The sequence below is a fragment of the Globicephala melas genome, chromosome 18 (genome assembly GCF_963455315.2).
Source record: "Globicephala melas chromosome 18, mGloMel1.2, whole genome shotgun sequence".
NCBI lineage: Eukaryota > Metazoa > Chordata > Mammalia > Artiodactyla > Delphinidae > Globicephala > Globicephala melas.
In genome coordinates, this window is record NC_083331.1 from 10,856,529 (window position 1) to 10,874,303 (window position 17,775).

Genomic DNA, 17,775 nt, shown 5'->3' on the forward strand with positions numbered 1-17,775 from the left:
CTTTTGCATTTAACAACAGTCTTGATTTTGGCACTCTTCAATTTTTTTATGTCATTTCAAATTTCCAGCTGGTATCATTTTCCTTCTGCTGGAAGAACTTACTTTAACACTCCGTATGGTAAAAGTCTGCGGGCAGCAGATTCTCTCAGCTTTCATTTGTCTGCAGAAGTCTCTACTTTGTTTTTATTTATGAAATAGAGTTTTCATTGTTAGGCTAGGAGTTAGAATTTAAAAGCATATAGTGGTTTGGCAATTAACACATTTAGTTTTCCTTCAAATGTCAGTTGGCTCCTAGTAGCCAGGTGGATTTGTCATATATGTTTGGTATAGTCATATAAAGCAATTATAAAGCTGGTTATACTTGCTTTTGATAAAGTGCAAGTTGTTTAAAATACATTTTAAAGAAGGCACTTATTGTATGATAGTTATTCCCTTTGTTTCCTCCTCCCTTCCGTAGAGTTTTTATGGATGGTATTTACAGCAGCGTTTGTTATACTCTTGGGTATAGTTATTCCTATACCACAGAAAGATTGTCAATATAAATTACTTGTAGAGAAGACTTGTGTAAAAGAAATAGGAAAAAACCCAGTAGTTTTCTATTTTTCTTGCCTTGGTTTGTTGGCTCGGTTTAGGAGCATTAGCTTATTATGTTCATGTCCAAATTATAAAGTTTTCCTGTTATTTACTGAACACTTATCTAAAAGTCATTTATTACATATGCTAATGTTTAACATCAGATTTTGAAGGTTAGATGACTGGTGGCAGTACATATTTATGTCTTGTGGGTGATCCCTCTGGTAATGATATACTTCTTAATTCTTTATGATATTGACAAGACAAATTCTGATGCTGACACTAGCTTAGGGACCTTGGGCAGGTTACTTAACTTATGCTAACCTCAATTTCCTTGTTTGAGATACTCATCTCCCAGAGTTATGAGATATTAAATGAGGCTATATGCATAAATTATGCAACATATAATTAATGTTCACAAAATGGTGGTTCTTAATTATCATGTTTTCACTTTTTTGTTTCTTTGTAAAATTACACACAGTTATAGCTTTATATTGAAGATCTATTCTTTAGGAATTAATAATTCAAGAGCTTTATAATTAGATTATATCTGCTTCTATAAGTAATTTGATTGGCTAACAGTAGAAGACATCTGTGAACTAATAGAAAGCAAAACATAAGCTGGAAGACAGAATAGAGGAAGGAGATAAGACAAAAGCAGTTGTCAAATTTTGAACACAAAATTAATTTTTTCTTTTGATGGGCCTTTCTTTCTTGTTTCTTTGTGTGTCTCATAATTTTTTGTTGAAATTTGGACATTCTGAATATTGTAATGTGGAAACTCTGGAAATTCTGTTCTTTTCCCTACTCTTGAGTTTGTAGTTACTATTGTGTGCTATTGCTGTTTGCTTAGTAGCTTTTCTAAATTATATTCTGTATTCTGTATAAGATCTGTAATCTCTGCCACTTTTGGCCATTGAAGGCTTTGTTCTGTTAGTTTGATGGGCAGCGGATATTTTGACAGAGTTACCTTAAATGCCTGGAGCCAAGGAAGGGAAAAAAAGGAAAAGAAAATGCTCTTCCTCATCTTTTGCTCTGTGCTGGAGACTTCTTCAGTGTTTGGTCAGGCTGTTTACATCACTGCTTTAGCTTTTACTTCCTACTTGTATAGAGCCTAAAGGTCAGCTACAAATGAAAGCTTAGGGACTTTGTAGACCTTTTCTGAATGTGCGACCTGCCCTGGGTATGCATGTGGATTTCTGGATTACCCAGTATACATGAAAGCTTTTGAAAGACCTTATACCCACATTTATCTCCTTTCCCCACGTCTTCCTTCCCAGGCTTCCAGGTCTGTCTACAGCTTGCCCCAAGTGTTGGCTTGCCTCAGGTGCTGCAGCTAATACATGTGCCTTTAAAGGCTTTCAGCAAAAGTGTTCTAGCTCTAGGAACCTTCTGAGTTGAGTGAAGCAAAGAAAATTCTTTGTGTCTATCCTTGAGGGAGCTGCCAGTCAGGTTCAGACCTACAACTACAGTTCTTTGAGAATAAGGTCCCTAGTGCTTCCTTTGGAACTAGCAACCCTCACCACCATTGCAGGCTGGCGTTCTCATGACTGTTGCCAATCTGAGGGATTGAAGGTGGGACGTACCCCACAAAACAGTAGCTTCTTCCTCACCAAGTCTTTCCTTGGTTGTTGTACATTTTTGACTTGATTGCAGAAATCTTCAGAAGTTTATTCTGCCAGTTTTTGCTAGATCGTTAGTTTTTTAGGGAGGACATAGCTGCCCACTCTGGTGTTTTTTTGGTGACATCACTCCCATTCTTTTTCAAAGGAAGATATTGTAATTGATTTCACTTGAAAATAGTTAGAAACTGGAAGTATACTTAAGCCTGATTTTAACAACTAAAAATTGTGTGTAGTGTACTTAGTCCCTTACTTAGACAATAACATGTCTCCCGAATTTTACCTGTGAAACCTTACATATTTTTTAAGTGGTAATAGAAGAAAAAAATAACGCAACCAAGGGGTATAAACAAGAATGAGGAAACATTTTCTTTGGCTTTGTGGTCATCTCTGGAACTTTAGAAAAGTTATATGGCATTAAGAGCAATTCATTGCTAAAAGAGAAAAGTAGAGTATGGTAGAAAGTCTTTGGCTTACAACCTGATGATGGACCATGAATTTGTGAAGCTCTCCTGCCAGCCTACTTACCTCCCTTCTGTCCTCTCATCCTGCCATCTTCCCATTCCATGTTAAATATTGAATAATTTGCATGGGTTTGTCAGTGTGCTAGTGATGTAGATATGGTTGATAGTTAGAAATGGTCCTTACCCTTACAAAGCTTACTGTAAACTGGGGGTGGAAAGAAATCTGTAAACATCTAGGATATCCTGAAATGATTGCTGTGATGTGGATGGGTTGTAATGCGAGTTCAGAGAAAGACAGTGTTTGTAGTTACTAGGAAGACTTTCTGGATTAAGTGGTATCTAAACTGATATTTGGAGGTTTAATGGAAGTTAAAATTAGGGGTTGGGAGAGAACCCTATTTCATGCATAGGGAGTAACATTATAAAGAGTTTTAGATGAAGTGAGAGATGGCATTGTGGAAATGTTTTTTATGACAGTAGCTAGGGAATGGAAAATAGAGGAAGCTGAATGTGGGGTGTTGAACTGGGGCTTTATAAGCAATGTTATCTAGTTTAGAGTTTATCCACAGATTTGCAAAGATTTGCAAAGAAATCCAACTGGTTAATAATTATCCAGTTTGATTTAGTCTAATGTACACTGAATTATTCCATATGATCCTAACTAATAATCTAAGATTTCAAAATAAAGATATTTAAAACTCTGTACTTAAAAAATAAAAGATACTTAAATTGCTAGTAATTATAAACCTTAGTACTTTCAGAAGATAATACATTTCCAGGCCAGCATTTGATATTCTAAATTTTTATACAGTAATTTTTATACTTTTATGTAAATAAAACTTAATTCATTAAAAAGGCTCACCTATATTTATTTTATTCACTTATGACAGATTCTTGAGTAGGAAGGGCCATTGTGGACCGCTTTTCTTGAATGCCAATACCTTTTAGAATTTTAAGGAGAAGGCCTGGAGGAAAAGAAAACCCTTAACTGTGCAAATAGAGTGTCATATTGACACATTCGGATTTACAGGAAGTCTCAATTCATTTATAAATCTCATTTGTACTATGGTAACAGTGATTTTAGGTTTTTTTTTTTTTTTTTGGTTTAGCTTTCTAGCCTGTCATGTCAATTTTTTTGCTTTTTAAAATGTTTTCCTGTGAGTTTCCTTTTTTAGTGTTTATTGCTAATTTTCCTGTAATTGAGCCTTCAAAGTCTTAGACATTCTTACTGAAATAATTTATTTAAATAACTTTAAATAAACTGGTTGTTTTCCTTTATTGTGATTTACTACCTCTTGATGTTTCATTTCTTACCCACGGAAATCATTTTGTCTTCCCTCATTTTACCCATACACTGTTCTCAAAGCACTAATTTCTTAATAGAGCTACTATGACACGTCTCATCTCTATTTTTTAAGTTTACACTCTTGACTTCATAGCAAGTCGTTTCGGTACATTTTCTAGTCTAGATTAGAATCCTGGATCTGCTGCTTACTCATGTGTGACTTTGGTTATGTTGCCTAATCTCATTTATCTTCAGTTTCCCTCTCTGAAGACAACTATGCCTTTTCCTCATAGAGTTGTTAGGGAATTGTTTAAATAATAAAGACTGACTGTTTCTAGTTTTTCTTGTATGCTTTAGTTGATAAATATTGAACTGTTCATTACAAGTGAGGAATAAATATTTCCCTAATCTTGGAATGATATTTCTGCAAGCAGTTAGCCTCCTTAATACTAATGTATTAAAAATTATAATGGGAGTTAGAAAGACCATCCAAAAACATAGGTCCACTCTGTTCTAACGTTTATAATAAATGTTTTTACAGCTTCTGGCAGTGAAATCAGGGAGCCATAACTGTGCTCTTTTGTAATTAAATGAGGTATAGAAAGGAGCATTGTTTTTTTAACTGTGAAAGATAGAGCCTTAGGCTTCACAAAATAGGTTGATTGTTAGAATTACACATTATAATTGTTAATTCCTTTAAAAGCAGACTATTTTTGTTACCACTGAGCCCATTTCTGTTATTTACTCATTTGATAATGGTTCTTGGGTAGACCAGATTCTACTTAAGCACTTACAACTCATTAAGGAGATTAGTCTAAAAAATTCTTCAGTGTTCTTCCATTTAAGTGTATACTGATTCTTACAGAGATTTATTCTGAGTCTTATAGACTTAAACTTTGGTATCTACTTCTTTTAGTTCAGGCAGTAAGTTGTCATTGTTTTTCAAATCTATTTATTTCTCTGTGGTTCACTTCTGGAGAACCTCTTCTAAGTTACTAATCATGGGCTTACAAGTTTCATGGTAGTGACCCAAGTCAATTGGATATATGAATATGAAAAAGTAAGCAGTTCTTGGTGAGACCATGGCACGGTGAAAATGATGCTTGAGTTGGTTTTGCTAAAGCTACAAGTAATATCTAAGAGTACACGATCTACAATAATTTAGCTTTTCCTGGAAACATAAGGTTTACACTGGCTGTTTCATGGTGCTTTATAAGTATGTGATCAGATGACTACAATTTTTAGCTCAAAGTTGGGGTAAGAGAACTGGTAATAGCTAACGTTAACTCCTTAACTGAATGCTAACTATATGCCTGACTTTGTTACTAAGTGCTTATAACCCATGCTTATGACCCAATTACTTTATTTATTTAATCTTTACAACAACCCTTTTAGGTAGGAACTTTTATTCCCATATTGTAGATGAAGTGACAGGCTTAGAGAAGTAGCGTCATTAAAGTGAGTGGTGCAGCTAAAATCAGAATCCCAGGAAGTCTGAATTAGAGCCAATCTCTTAACCATTCCCATAGCTATTTTTGTTAATAAACCAGAAATAGTAGGAGGAGCTGAAGTCGTTTCACACATAGAAGTAAACCCAACCTTTAACCAGAGAGAATATCTAGGTCAGTAAAAGGTTGGAAGTTAGCATAAGGGCTAGTTTCTTATAAAGTTGAATTTTGAAACTGTTACAGAGAAAATATATATACAGAGTATAATATTTTACAATTTGAGAATATTTTGTTTTTAACTTCTTGAATTCTAGAACTTTTAAAATATTCACTTCTTTGTCATTAGTTGCTGTGAGAATTAAGTTATTTACTATATGTAAAGCACTTAGAATAATACTAAATGGTATGTGAGGTTAGGTGGTGGTATTATTATTACCATTATTTTCAAATTTATATAATACAGTGTGCTCATCCATCCATATTAATGAACACGTTTCATTGATGGAAAATTAATTTGACTTCTTGAATCTAATCTCTAGCCCCTGTCTGAACCTAATTTATGTCTTCTTTTATACTTTATGTAATTTATAAGCCAAATGCAACCTTTTTTGGAATAAAGTAGAACATACGTAAATACATATATAGATCTTTATTTCTAGAATTTAGCACTGTTAGTGCATGGACTTTTTCTTGTCCACAGATATACTTCTAGTTCTTAGAACAGTAAGTTCTAGTCTTTAATAAATAAAATATTTGTTGAATGAATAAATGAATGAATGACTTCACATTTGTCACACATTTTATATATGGCTATTATTTTCTGCCTAAATTTTCCATTCTCTAGATCAAAAAGATATCCAGTTTGTTAATGTTCTTCCTTAAGAATGGTACTTATTACTGAATAAACTAATTAATGTGAGATTTGATCCATAGAGAATAGGAGTATCATTGTATCTTTCATTACATGTGTATTTGTCTATTGCTGTAGTAAAGTAGCATTTGGGAGGAGGACGACTTTTGACTCACTTGGCATAATGCCACAAGTCAAATATGCTGCCATTAAATCAGCTTTCTTTCCCAGTTCACATGTTTTTTTAAAAAAAATACTACTAGATATTAGGTATTTCTCGTGTAAACATTTTTAACATTAATTCTGTTATTTCAACATTTACTGTAAATTTGCTAATCTAGTTTCATGTTTCTTCATGTTTTATACATGGAGATTAGACCCACCTATTCTTTTTCATTTACATCTATTTTATTTGTCAGTCTAGTAATATAAAAGAAAATGAATTTTCATGTCTTAAAATTTATCCTTAGTGATCTCTGCATCTTCTAGTAATTTTCACTTTTCAAAGCCAAAATCTTTTTAAGGGAATTTGCCCAGAATCCCACCTCTTAGTCATTTGCTCTATTTTACTCTATTTTTCTAGATTTGAAATCACCTTTTCAAATTGAAAAAAAAAAAATTAGACTTCTCTTTGCTAGTTTTAATTTTTACAGCACCTTTCACTTATCTGTAGTGAAATTTTCATCAAAATTAATTTCAGGCTAGAAGACTTGAAATTTTTTAAAGTAGCTAATACTTTCTTGCTAGCTTTGCTGTTATATGTGTAACCTCTCACATTATCATTGGTGATTTTTTTTCTGTTTATTTTTAGCTGGTTGGTGGAGAGTTTGACTTGGAGATGAACTTTATTATCCAGGATGCTGAGAGTATAACATGCATGACAGAGCTTTTGGAACACTGTGATGTCACATGTCAAGCAGAAATATGGAGCATGTTTACAGCCATCCTACGAAAAAGTGTTCGGAATTTACAGACTAGTACAGAAGTTGGGCTAATTGAGCAAGTATTGCTGAAAATGAGTGCTGTAGATGACATGATAGCAGGTATGGGATTATCTGACAGGAAAGTATAATTTAAATGTTTATAAAGATTCATATACTTCTCTTTATATTCTATAGGTTATATAGTTTTGTTGAAGCTACCTTGTTTTAAAATAGATAAGTAGAAATGTATGGGAAATTTGCCTTTTATGTTAAGGGGAAACCTGAAGAATGAAAGATGACTTCTGTATTCGACAAAAATAATTACTATTTTGGTTTTCCAGGTTTTAGAAAATCTCAGTAATGTGGAATAAGTGCTATGAAATCTATCAGAAAAATAAACAGTACATTTCTATGTAGGACTTAATTAATAAACCTTTATATAATTAAAATATCACAATACATATTATATTTCTATAAAATTAGCACTTTATTAAAAGTTCTGTGAACTCCATGTTCTCCAATCTGACATATATGGTACTATGACAGGAGGTGCTAAAAGCCTTCGGACAAGCAGTCTGTAGTTTTTGGAAGTGTCGATTTTACTTTGATATTTTTTTGGAGGAACTTTTGTGTTAAAATAAATGCAGATATATTGTTAATTAGAACATACTATTTGCATGAAATTTCAAGATAAAAATAATAATTTGGTGTTATGTGTTATTTCAAATAATAATTTTCATATCTGTAATTCTTCACTGTCAATCCTTTACCCACCTGCAAGTCCATTCTCCTCTGTAGTTAGATGCACTTCAGTAGAAGTGTTTTGAAAGATGGTCCCAGAGCAACAGTTATTCCCAGAAAATAAGGAATTTGAAATGTTGATTCTCTTAAGCCATGAATCTTCCGTATAACTTTCTTCTGACATGAAAAGGTTTCCTAATTCTAAAAGTGCTAGTATAATTCCTCACAATATATGATCAATATCTGATCCTTAAAAATAGTTCAACACCAGAAAATCCTCTATAATATTTTGATCTATGCATAATTAATTTTAATATCAGTAGAACAAAACATTAAACAAGAAAAAATAGAATGAAGAATAAAGATCAGTGCTTTTTAAATTTAAGCAATATTTTGAAATTTTTGTTTTTCTTATAGAGTATATTAAAATCATTTCTAATTGCTTTTGAGGTGGCATCTATCTCTATTTAGAATGATGTAGTATTCTCTATATTGGTTACTAATGGTTAACTTCATGAAAAATGAGAATCAAAATTAAAACATCTTTTTGATGAAAATATGGTACCATCTGCAAATTTTAGCATTAACAGGAATTTATATGTATAAACTTACATGTACACATGTTGTATAGAACATCATGTGATCTTTGAATCCTCATATCTGGATTTAAGCCCTTAAAATTCTTTTTCTTTTCTTTTTTTCTTTTATTTTTTTTGTAAATAAAGTGCACTTTATAGAATGCACTTTAGAAAATGAGCCACAATTACGAACATACTAGCTTACTGTACATAATTCATGAGCACTGAGAAGTAAGCTGATAGTAAGCATGATAGTACCACAGAGCTTTTTACATTTTCTGTTATACAAAGCTTCTTAATTCCCTTATCCTTTATTCTCATTAATGATAATGTGGATAACACAAATTTTTCACTTTTTGTTATTTAAGTGATGAATAAGTGCTAGAAAAATACCTCTACCTTACTTTTCCGTAGAGAAATTAAAATTTAGATGACATACTAATGAAGCACCAGTAACCACCAAAGCACTACTAAGTTTTCACTCTGAGTGTTTTGTAGCATGCTAAGTTCAAAGAAGTTCTTTTCATTTAGTAATATGAAGATATCATATTAGAAGGTGGTTAAACATCTATACTAAATTGATAAGAGAATTTCATAGTCTTAGTATTTTTTCTCCTTTAAAAATCTGGTATAGAAAAGACCTTTTTTAATAGACCTTTTAAAATTTTATAATAAAATTAAAAACTGAGGTGCTTGGCTATCTTATCTGTATAATAAATAAGAAATCTTAATAATTATGTAATTAAATACAAATGTAATAGGTCACTTTTTGTGACATACATAGGAGATGAGATAAAGTTTTGGAAATAGAATTCTTTTAAAATAGTATTTGTAGGCATACCTTTAAGAAATCTTCTATGAAGGTTCTGTCATTGCAGCTAATTGCTTAAAAATGCTTTATATTAACTTAGGATTTTAAAGTGCTTGGTTTTTATCTAGAATTTTTTTCTTAGATATTCTGACTAATATGTAGTAACTATGAACATTTTTATTACTTGAATGATGAATGGTCTTTCATTAAAAGATATCTCTTTAAAATGGCATATCCACAGTCACAGGTTTATCGTAGAGATTGCTTACTTATAATGGTGTTAAGTAAGAATAAGTCAGTTCTTTTTTGATGAAAATAACCATATTAAATTTCTAATTTGAAATACATAATAAATATTTTTAAAGTCTCAAAGTTCAACTAACTAATCTATGATATTGGATAATGTATAGTACATGTCAATAATTATTTCAGCTTATCCTAACCTCACCTATTTTATTAATTGATGATAAATTGTTTATAATGTATATGTGTATTTATTGTAATAACTTGCATAGTATCTTTAATTCTTAGGACGTGCTTTAGAAATTGAGAAAATGAAGTATAAGTATTTAGATGTTTAATTTCTTGCAAAAAATGATTGATAGAGGTACTATTACAATGTCTAGAGATGAGAAAGTAATCAGAGACAAGAGATTAAATGTATAATTTTTTCTTATTATCTGGTGAGCTGGTGTGTCTCTTATATGAACATAAACACATTATCATAATGGATATCACTAGTCAGATGTTCAAATGGTACTTCTATTTAGAGACTAGTAAGTAAGAGTGAGGGCTCTGGAGCCATACTGCCTAGGTTTGAATTTTGACTACCACTTAGTAGAGTGCGTTCTTGGGCAGTGTGATTAAGTTATTTATGCTTCACTTTCCTCATTTTTAGAAGGGGATAATAATAATACTTACCTCATAGGCTTGTTAGGAGGATTTGTGAAGTTAATGCATGTAAACCACTTGGAATAATGCCAGGCAATGAGTGAACGCCCCAAATTGTTGTTAATGGGCCAAGGACTATTTCAAGAATATACTTTATTAAGAGTAGATAATTCTAAAAGAAAATGTGGTTAACCATCACTTTTTCATTTGAAAATAACAAATTTACAATGTTAAATCATTGTACCGTTGCATTTTTTTGCCTACTTTTCCCAGCATATATATAGCAGATTCGTGTGTGTGTGTGCCCGTATGTATGTGCATTCTGAGAATTTATAAAATCCATTTTATATAATTTTTCAAAGAGAACTTAATTGAAATGGTAATTCTGATGGGAAGAAAATCCTAAAATTCAAATATAATTTTTTGCTTATCTGATGAGTTAAAAATTTTTAATTAGAACGGCTATTCATGAGGACATTTAGCTATAATACATATCCATATATATGTAGAAATGACAAGCTAACTTTTGCTCTTTCAAAAAGTATATTTACCTTGACAGATGGCAGCTCATGACTAGAGTTCAGAATAACTTTATTTTCCTTTGAAGATCTTCTAGTTGATATGTTGGGGGTTCTTGCCAGCTACAGCATCACTGTCAAGGAGTTGAAGCTTTTGTTCAGCATGCTTCGAGGAGAAAGTGGAATCTGGGTAAGCCGTGGTCAGAGGGAAAAGTATTCAATATCAGTGCATTAATACTTAATGTTCAACAGTTCGTCTCTAGAGAGCTATAAACTTGAATTTGTAACGGAAATTGTTCCTCTTAAAGAGTTTATTAAATGATTTAAAATTAATTTTCTTTCAAGTTAGAAAACATTCTGGTGGTTAAGGTGATATATTAGGTATTTTTGTTAAATTTGTACAGTGACATTTCTTTTTCTTATTTCCTTAGCCAAGACATGCAGTAAAATTATTATCAGTTCTTAATCAGATGCCACAAAGACATGGTCCTGATACTTTTTTCAATTTCCCCGGTTGTAGTGCTGCGGTAAGTTTTAAATACATATGTTTGTTTTTATTTCTTTTAAGTCAACTCTGTGAAGGTATAATTTACATACAGTAAAATTCCCCAGTTTAAAAAGTACAGTTTGTTGAGTTTTGAATAGTCCTGTAACTACCACGACAGTCATGATTTAGAACAATTCTGTCACCCACCAAAATTCCCTTGTGTCTCTTTGAAGTCTGTTCCCTCTCCCTAGGCTGTCCCTTGCAACCTTTGATTTATTTTGTGTTTGTATAATTCTATCTTTTCTAGAGTTTCATATAAATAAAATCATATAGTATGTAGTCTTCTCCGCCAGGCTTCTTTTACTTACCATAATGCTTTTGAGCTTATCCATGTTGTAGTTTATCAGTAATTCTATTCCTTTTTATTCTGAGTAGTAGTACATTTTATGGATATACCGCAGTTTATCCATTCACTAGTTGATGGACTTTTGGGTTTTCAGTTTTTGGTTATTGTAAATAAAACTGCTAGGTCTTGAATAAAGGTCTTCTGCAGGTATGTATTTTTATCTCTTGAGTAAATACGAAAGAGTGAGGTTGCTAGTTTTTATGTTAAGTATGCATTTCATTTCATGATAAACATGCAAATTGCTTTTTCTGTAGTGGAAAATTTTGCATCCCCATCAGCAGTGTATGAAAATCCCAGTTGATCTGCATCCTGGACATTGTGTCTTTTTAATTTGAAGCATGTAAATGGTTATGTAATGGCACCTCATTGTAGTTTTAATTTTGTGTTGCCCTTATGACTGATGTTGAACATTTTTCATGTGTTTATTAGCCATTCTTAAACCTTTTGTGATGTTTGTGTTCAAATCTTCTGTTCACTTAAAAAAATGTGATTATTTGTCTTGTTATCTTAAGAGTTCATTATATATTTGGGGTGTAAGTTAATTTGGAAATGTGTTTGTCAAACATTTCTCCCAGTCTGATGCTCGTCTTCTTATTTTCTTAACAATATTTCTTGAAGTACAAAAGATTTTAGTTTTGATGGAGTTCAATTAAAATTTTCTTTCTTTTATGACACATGATTTTGTAATCTAAGAAATCGGTGTAAACCAAGGTCACAGGATTTTATTCTCTTATGCATTCTACTGAAAGTTGTGTTTTTTTACCTCTTATGTTTAGGTCTGTGATCCTTTTGTATAAATTTTAAAAATATGATGTGAGGGAAGGTTGGAGGTTAAGTTTTGTTTGTTTAACATATGACTATCAAATTGTTTCAAAGCCTTTTGTTGAAGAGACAGTTCTTTTCACATTGGATTGTGTTGGCACCTTTCTTGAAAACTATCTGGCCGTGTTTGTGTGGATCTAGTTCTGAGTACTCCAATTCATGGGACACAATATATCCTTTTATTTCATTTTCTTTGATGTTTCAGTGTTTTGCAGTTTTCAGCATGCCAGTCTTAAACATCTTTTGTTAAATTAATTCACAAATATTCCATATTGCTTTATGCTAGTATATAAAAATGCAAATTTTTTGGTATATTGACCTTATATCCTGAGACCTTGCTAAACTCACTTACTTATCCTAGCAGTTTTTTTAGTAGATGCCTTTTTATTTCATTTTGTACCTTATTGCACTGGGTAGGACCTTCAATTAGTAATCGTAACAGTCTTGACTTATTCTCAGTCTTGGGGAGACCATTAAGTATTTCACCATTAAGTATACTATTAGCGTTAGGTTTTAAGATACATCCTTTATCAGACTGAGAAAATTCTTTTCTATTCCTATTTACTGGGTTTTTTTTTCATCATCAGTAAGTTAATATCGGTGTTGAATTTTATCAAATGCTTTTTCTGATTTTATTGAAATGATCATATAGTTTTTCTTCTTAATCTTTATTAATGTGATGAATTACAGTGACTGATATTTCAGTATTAAATCACCTTTGCATTCCTGGGATAAAAACTACTTGATCGCAGTGTAATAACCTTTTCATACAACACTGGATTTGATTTGCTAACTTTTTGCTAAGAAACTTTGCAATTATTTCTATGAGTGATTTGACGATCTATTTTTCTTTTCCTGTGATAGCTTTCTCCAGTTTTGATGTTAGGGTAATTCCTCATAAAATGAGTTGGGAAGTATTTGTTTCTCTCTATTGAAGAGTTTGTGTAGAATTGATAATACTTATTCTTGAATGTATGCTAGAATTCACTATTGAAGCCATCTGGATCTGGAGTTTTGTTTGTGGGAAGGTTTTAAACTACAAACTTGGGCTTCCCTGGTGACTCAGTGGTTGGGAGTCTGCCTGCCGATGCAGGGGACACGGATTTGTGCCCCAGTCCGGAAAGATCCCACATGCCTTGGAGCGGCTGGGCCCATGAGCCATGGCCACTGAGCCTGCGTGTCTGGAGCCTGTGCTCCGCAATGGGAGAGGCCACAAAAAAAATAAAATAAATAATAATAATAAACTACAAACTTAATTTCTGTAGTAGATATAGGGAAATTTTCTATTTGTTTTGAGTAAGCATTGGTAGTGTGTGTCTTTCAAGTAATTGTCCAGTTAATCTAAGTTGTTGAATATATTGGCATAAAGTTGTTAATCATATCCTCTATTATGCTTTTAATGTCTATGGGATATGTAGTGATGCCTCCTCTTTCATTCTTGTTACTATATTTTTTCCAGTCAGTCTAGCTGGAAGTTTATCCATTTTGTTGTTCTTTTCAACTAGCTTTCTCAGTAAGCTTGATTTCATCATTTTAATATACATGGTAGCATTGTAGAGCTTATGTGTAATTTTTGGCTAGAAGAACCGGTTTTGATTTCTGAATCCTCTAGTTCATTACTGTAGAGGACTAGTCCTTAGTGCTTCTTAGCTTACTTTCATGTAAAATATTAGCATTTTATAATGGAATAGGGTTATTGTGAGCCTGTAATGAAATAATATACTATTTAAGCACTATATAAGTTGTAAAACATAATGTAAATATTTATTGCTCTTTGGTTATTACAGGTACTTAAATGTCCTTTCAATCTCTCATTTCATCAACCATTATCCTAATTTTATATTTTTTCCTGACTATTTTGTTACTAATCTTTTAAGTTAGTTTCTACCAATTGTGAAACAAAAATAGGAAAGTTAAAAAAAAACAAAACACTTTCAAGGTGGAAGCAAATCATTTTACATATCAGTTTGTTAGTGTAGAGCATATATAATATGTATGTATATTGTGGTACTTAGCAGAGAAAACACTGTCACTGTCCCTAAGGAGATGAGGGTTCTTTTATATGTAACAGTTCTAGTTATACACATATGTATTTCTAATACATTTTACAGAGCTGTTGTTGACCTGACATCTGATAGATTTCAGTCTAAGGTATGGGGAAGAAGAACAAAGTGTTTTGACTGAAACATAAGCAAGTTGCTGTTTTATATATAGAATTAACAAAGTTTAATTAAAACGGAATTAATAACTCTGTTTTAATAAATTGCCTGAATTGCCTCAGTAAGATGGCAGTTAATCCTGTTTTTAGCCATTCGGTCACCAATTACCTATTGGTATGCAATGCATTTTACACACACATACACACACACACAGAGATAATTTTATTTATATGTTAGTAGTAGTGTATGTTTGAATTGTTTTTGATCAGGGGATATTGGTGGACTTACACTATCTCTTCCGCCTTTCCTGGTTTTTCCTGCATCACTCGTTTCCATAAAGGGTAGTTTGGATCAAGAGTATATTCTTTGTAGAGGAGGAAGCAGGGAAGGAACTAGAACTTTTATGACTATTATTTCATTTGAGTCGTACAAGCTATATAAGATAAATGATATTATTGTTGTTACATCAGTTGAGAAAACTAAGTAAGCCTCTACGGTATAACATTGTTCAGAGTCTTAAAGTAGAGTCACAACCTGAACCAAAATTTGCCTGCGTTTCATTTAACAACGGATTGGCTAATTTTCAGACATGTTACTTCTGCTATTGAACTGCTGAAAAATTCAGATAGGAGCTGATTTTAAAACCCTTACCATTACAGTGTGTTTGATAATCTGCTTCTGGATGAGCATGAACCAGTGGCATCTTAGTAACAAGAGGGTACATACTGTTTGGACCACTGCTCATAGCAGTGACTTTGCGTGATTAAAATCATGATACAACTTACTTTCCCTCCAAAATAACCATATATGCTAGGTCTTCTGAATTGTATTTTATATTGTGGAGATGCCTTACTATGAGCCTGCTGCCTCCATATGAGCAATTTGGTAATACTTACAGAGAGTTAGTTGAATTCTGCAGTGATTAGTGTAAAGGTGAATGACAAATGTAAGATGGCATTTTACCATTGTGCTCTGTGACCTTTATGGATATACTATCTAGATTTGCTTTTCATGATTATGGTTATTTCTTGAATTTGCTTACTTTAAGAAATAGTACACTTATCTATTCACTGAAATAGTTAACTGAAAGCATCCTATATGAACACCAAAATCATTGTTTTTGCAAATTGCAAGAGATAAGAATATAAATTTTGGAGTCAGCTAGTCCAGGAGACAGTAAGGGATATAGATTTCAGAGTTCTGTGGACTCATTGGACACAATGAGGGATACCCAATTGTGGATACCAAAATATTGTAGAAGGAAATACAGAGGAAATGTGAAGGCAGCTTAAACCCAAAATCAAAGAGATAGTCCAAAGGTCATGCCTTATTGCCATGGGATTAGAAGGAAATATAAAGAGTCTAGAAAATGGGTGATCAGGCACAAACGGTTGGGGAGTAAATGGGCCTGGATTCCACATAAGGCAGTACTCTACAGAGTTAGCTTTTGTGCCTTAAGGGAGAGTGTATGCATCAGTTAAAGAGTTGAAAAAGGCTAGGAATACAATGTGCACTGTAAGAAGGAGCTGGTTGGTAGGTAAGTAGGAGCAGGAAGTTGAGGCATACCCTCTAGAAATGGGAGAGTTCAGGTCCCTAAAACATTTTTTCTAGCTATTACATATTGAAGACTATACTTCAGTAAAAAAAAAAATAATAATAAATTTAAAATACATACGTAATAAAAAAAATAATTTTAAGAGAATGTCCTTGAGTAGAGGTAACTATCTTGTTGAAGAGATTGGCCATAATAAAGATCCTTATCTATGAAATTTTTAGAAGTCCACAATGAAACTGAGAAAAATGCAGTCTTAGAGCCTCTCAGGTGTTTCATACCAGTTGTAGCAAGACCAAAGACTATTATTATTTCATTATCACTCAAGCTTATTAGCTTTTTCTTTTGTGAGATTTTTTTCTTTTTTCTGTTGTATTTTGGTTCACTAGTGTTTGCAACTGAATGTGATTTAGGACTCTCTCAGTCCTACTATGGTGGAAGTGTAGTTCTGGAAAACTTGAAGAACAGCTTGTCTCAAATTCTTTCCTGTATCTCTTAGTTTAATGCAGCGTATAAGTTCCTATGTAGGGCTCAGTAGACCAGATGATAAGACTGATGATATAGAAAGTGCTAGGGCCACTGGTTGGAAGTAAGAGATCTCTTGGGCATGTGGAATAATGGGGGAAAAGAGAAGGAATGGGCCACACTCTGCGTGCTTATTAACGCCGCTATGATAGTGCTGTCATGGACTGCCGTGTCTGGTATGAAAGGGCACTTGGGTATGCTGGTTGTGGCTAGAGGTTGGAAACCATGAATCTGACCCTGTTCCAATTGTGTTCCACAGGCATTATGAGCAAATTAATATATTAAGCTATTATTATAATTCTGTAGAATCACTTTACTTTTCAATGTCCTCAATAAATATTTCTCCTGTTTATCTTGGTACTCTGAAGCATCTATAGTAAGTGAAGTCTAGTTTAGTGAAACTTATGGATGTATTAACCAGCAGTAAACTTGGCAAGAATTGCATTTTGCTAGCAAACAAAAAAACAAAGTAAAATATTTCCCTTTTTAAAAAGTCGAAAAAAGGCTGTATTGACAATTAAAATGCCTGGACTAATTGCTTAAATATTAAAATCTGAAAGGACATTATATAGGAAAATTTTTATTCATTGTTAGGGTTTGAGTCTTCATTTGAAATCGTATGTGTGTTTATGTGTTTCTTTGTGTGTGTTTTCGTTTTGTTTTTATTTATGCAGCAGGCGCTTTGCCACTTTGAGATTTTTCATTGATCACATATTGATTATTTTCTATGTCTTAAGTCTCAATGCTGGAAGTATAAACTATATTTCTTACTCTTTGGGAACTCATTGGTAGACACAAAAGCAGCTTGTTAGAATAAGCTATTGTAGATTTAGGTACTAAGTGCTATGGAAAAACAGTGAAAAGAGAAACTAGACTGGGGTGAAGTCCAGGAAAGCTTCACAGGAGAAGGAGATATTAGCCTGGTATTGAGGGTAATTGGGATCTTGTTGGAGGAAGTGTTTTGCACAGAAGTAGCATCATGTACAAAAAGAGGGGCTATAACAGAACAGGTGGAACAGCTGCTGTGTTTAGATATACTTTGGAAAGTGGGGTAAGGTCCAAGAAGAGAATAAGATTGAAAGGGTTTGTTGGAGCCACAGTGTGTGTGAACAGCCTTGTA

The 17,775-nt window shown here is 32.7% G+C and overlaps 1 protein-coding gene across 4 annotated transcripts in view; it reads left to right on the plus strand.

The window, feature by feature from the left end:
- The window catches only part of NBEA (neurobeachin), a 627,505-nt gene that overhangs the window by 45,438 nt on the left and 564,292 nt on the right, over positions 1-17,775 (plus strand). For all 4 annotated transcript variants that reach the window (XM_030882520.2, XM_060287860.1, XM_060287861.1 and 1 more), the window contains exons 2-4: positions 7,054-7,285; positions 10,794-10,894; positions 11,136-11,231. In XM_030882520.2, the coding sequence (XP_030738380.2) occupies positions 7,054-7,285; positions 10,794-10,894; positions 11,136-11,231 (429 nt within the window). The remainder of the gene's footprint in view (positions 1-7,053; positions 7,286-10,793; positions 10,895-11,135; positions 11,232-17,775) is intronic.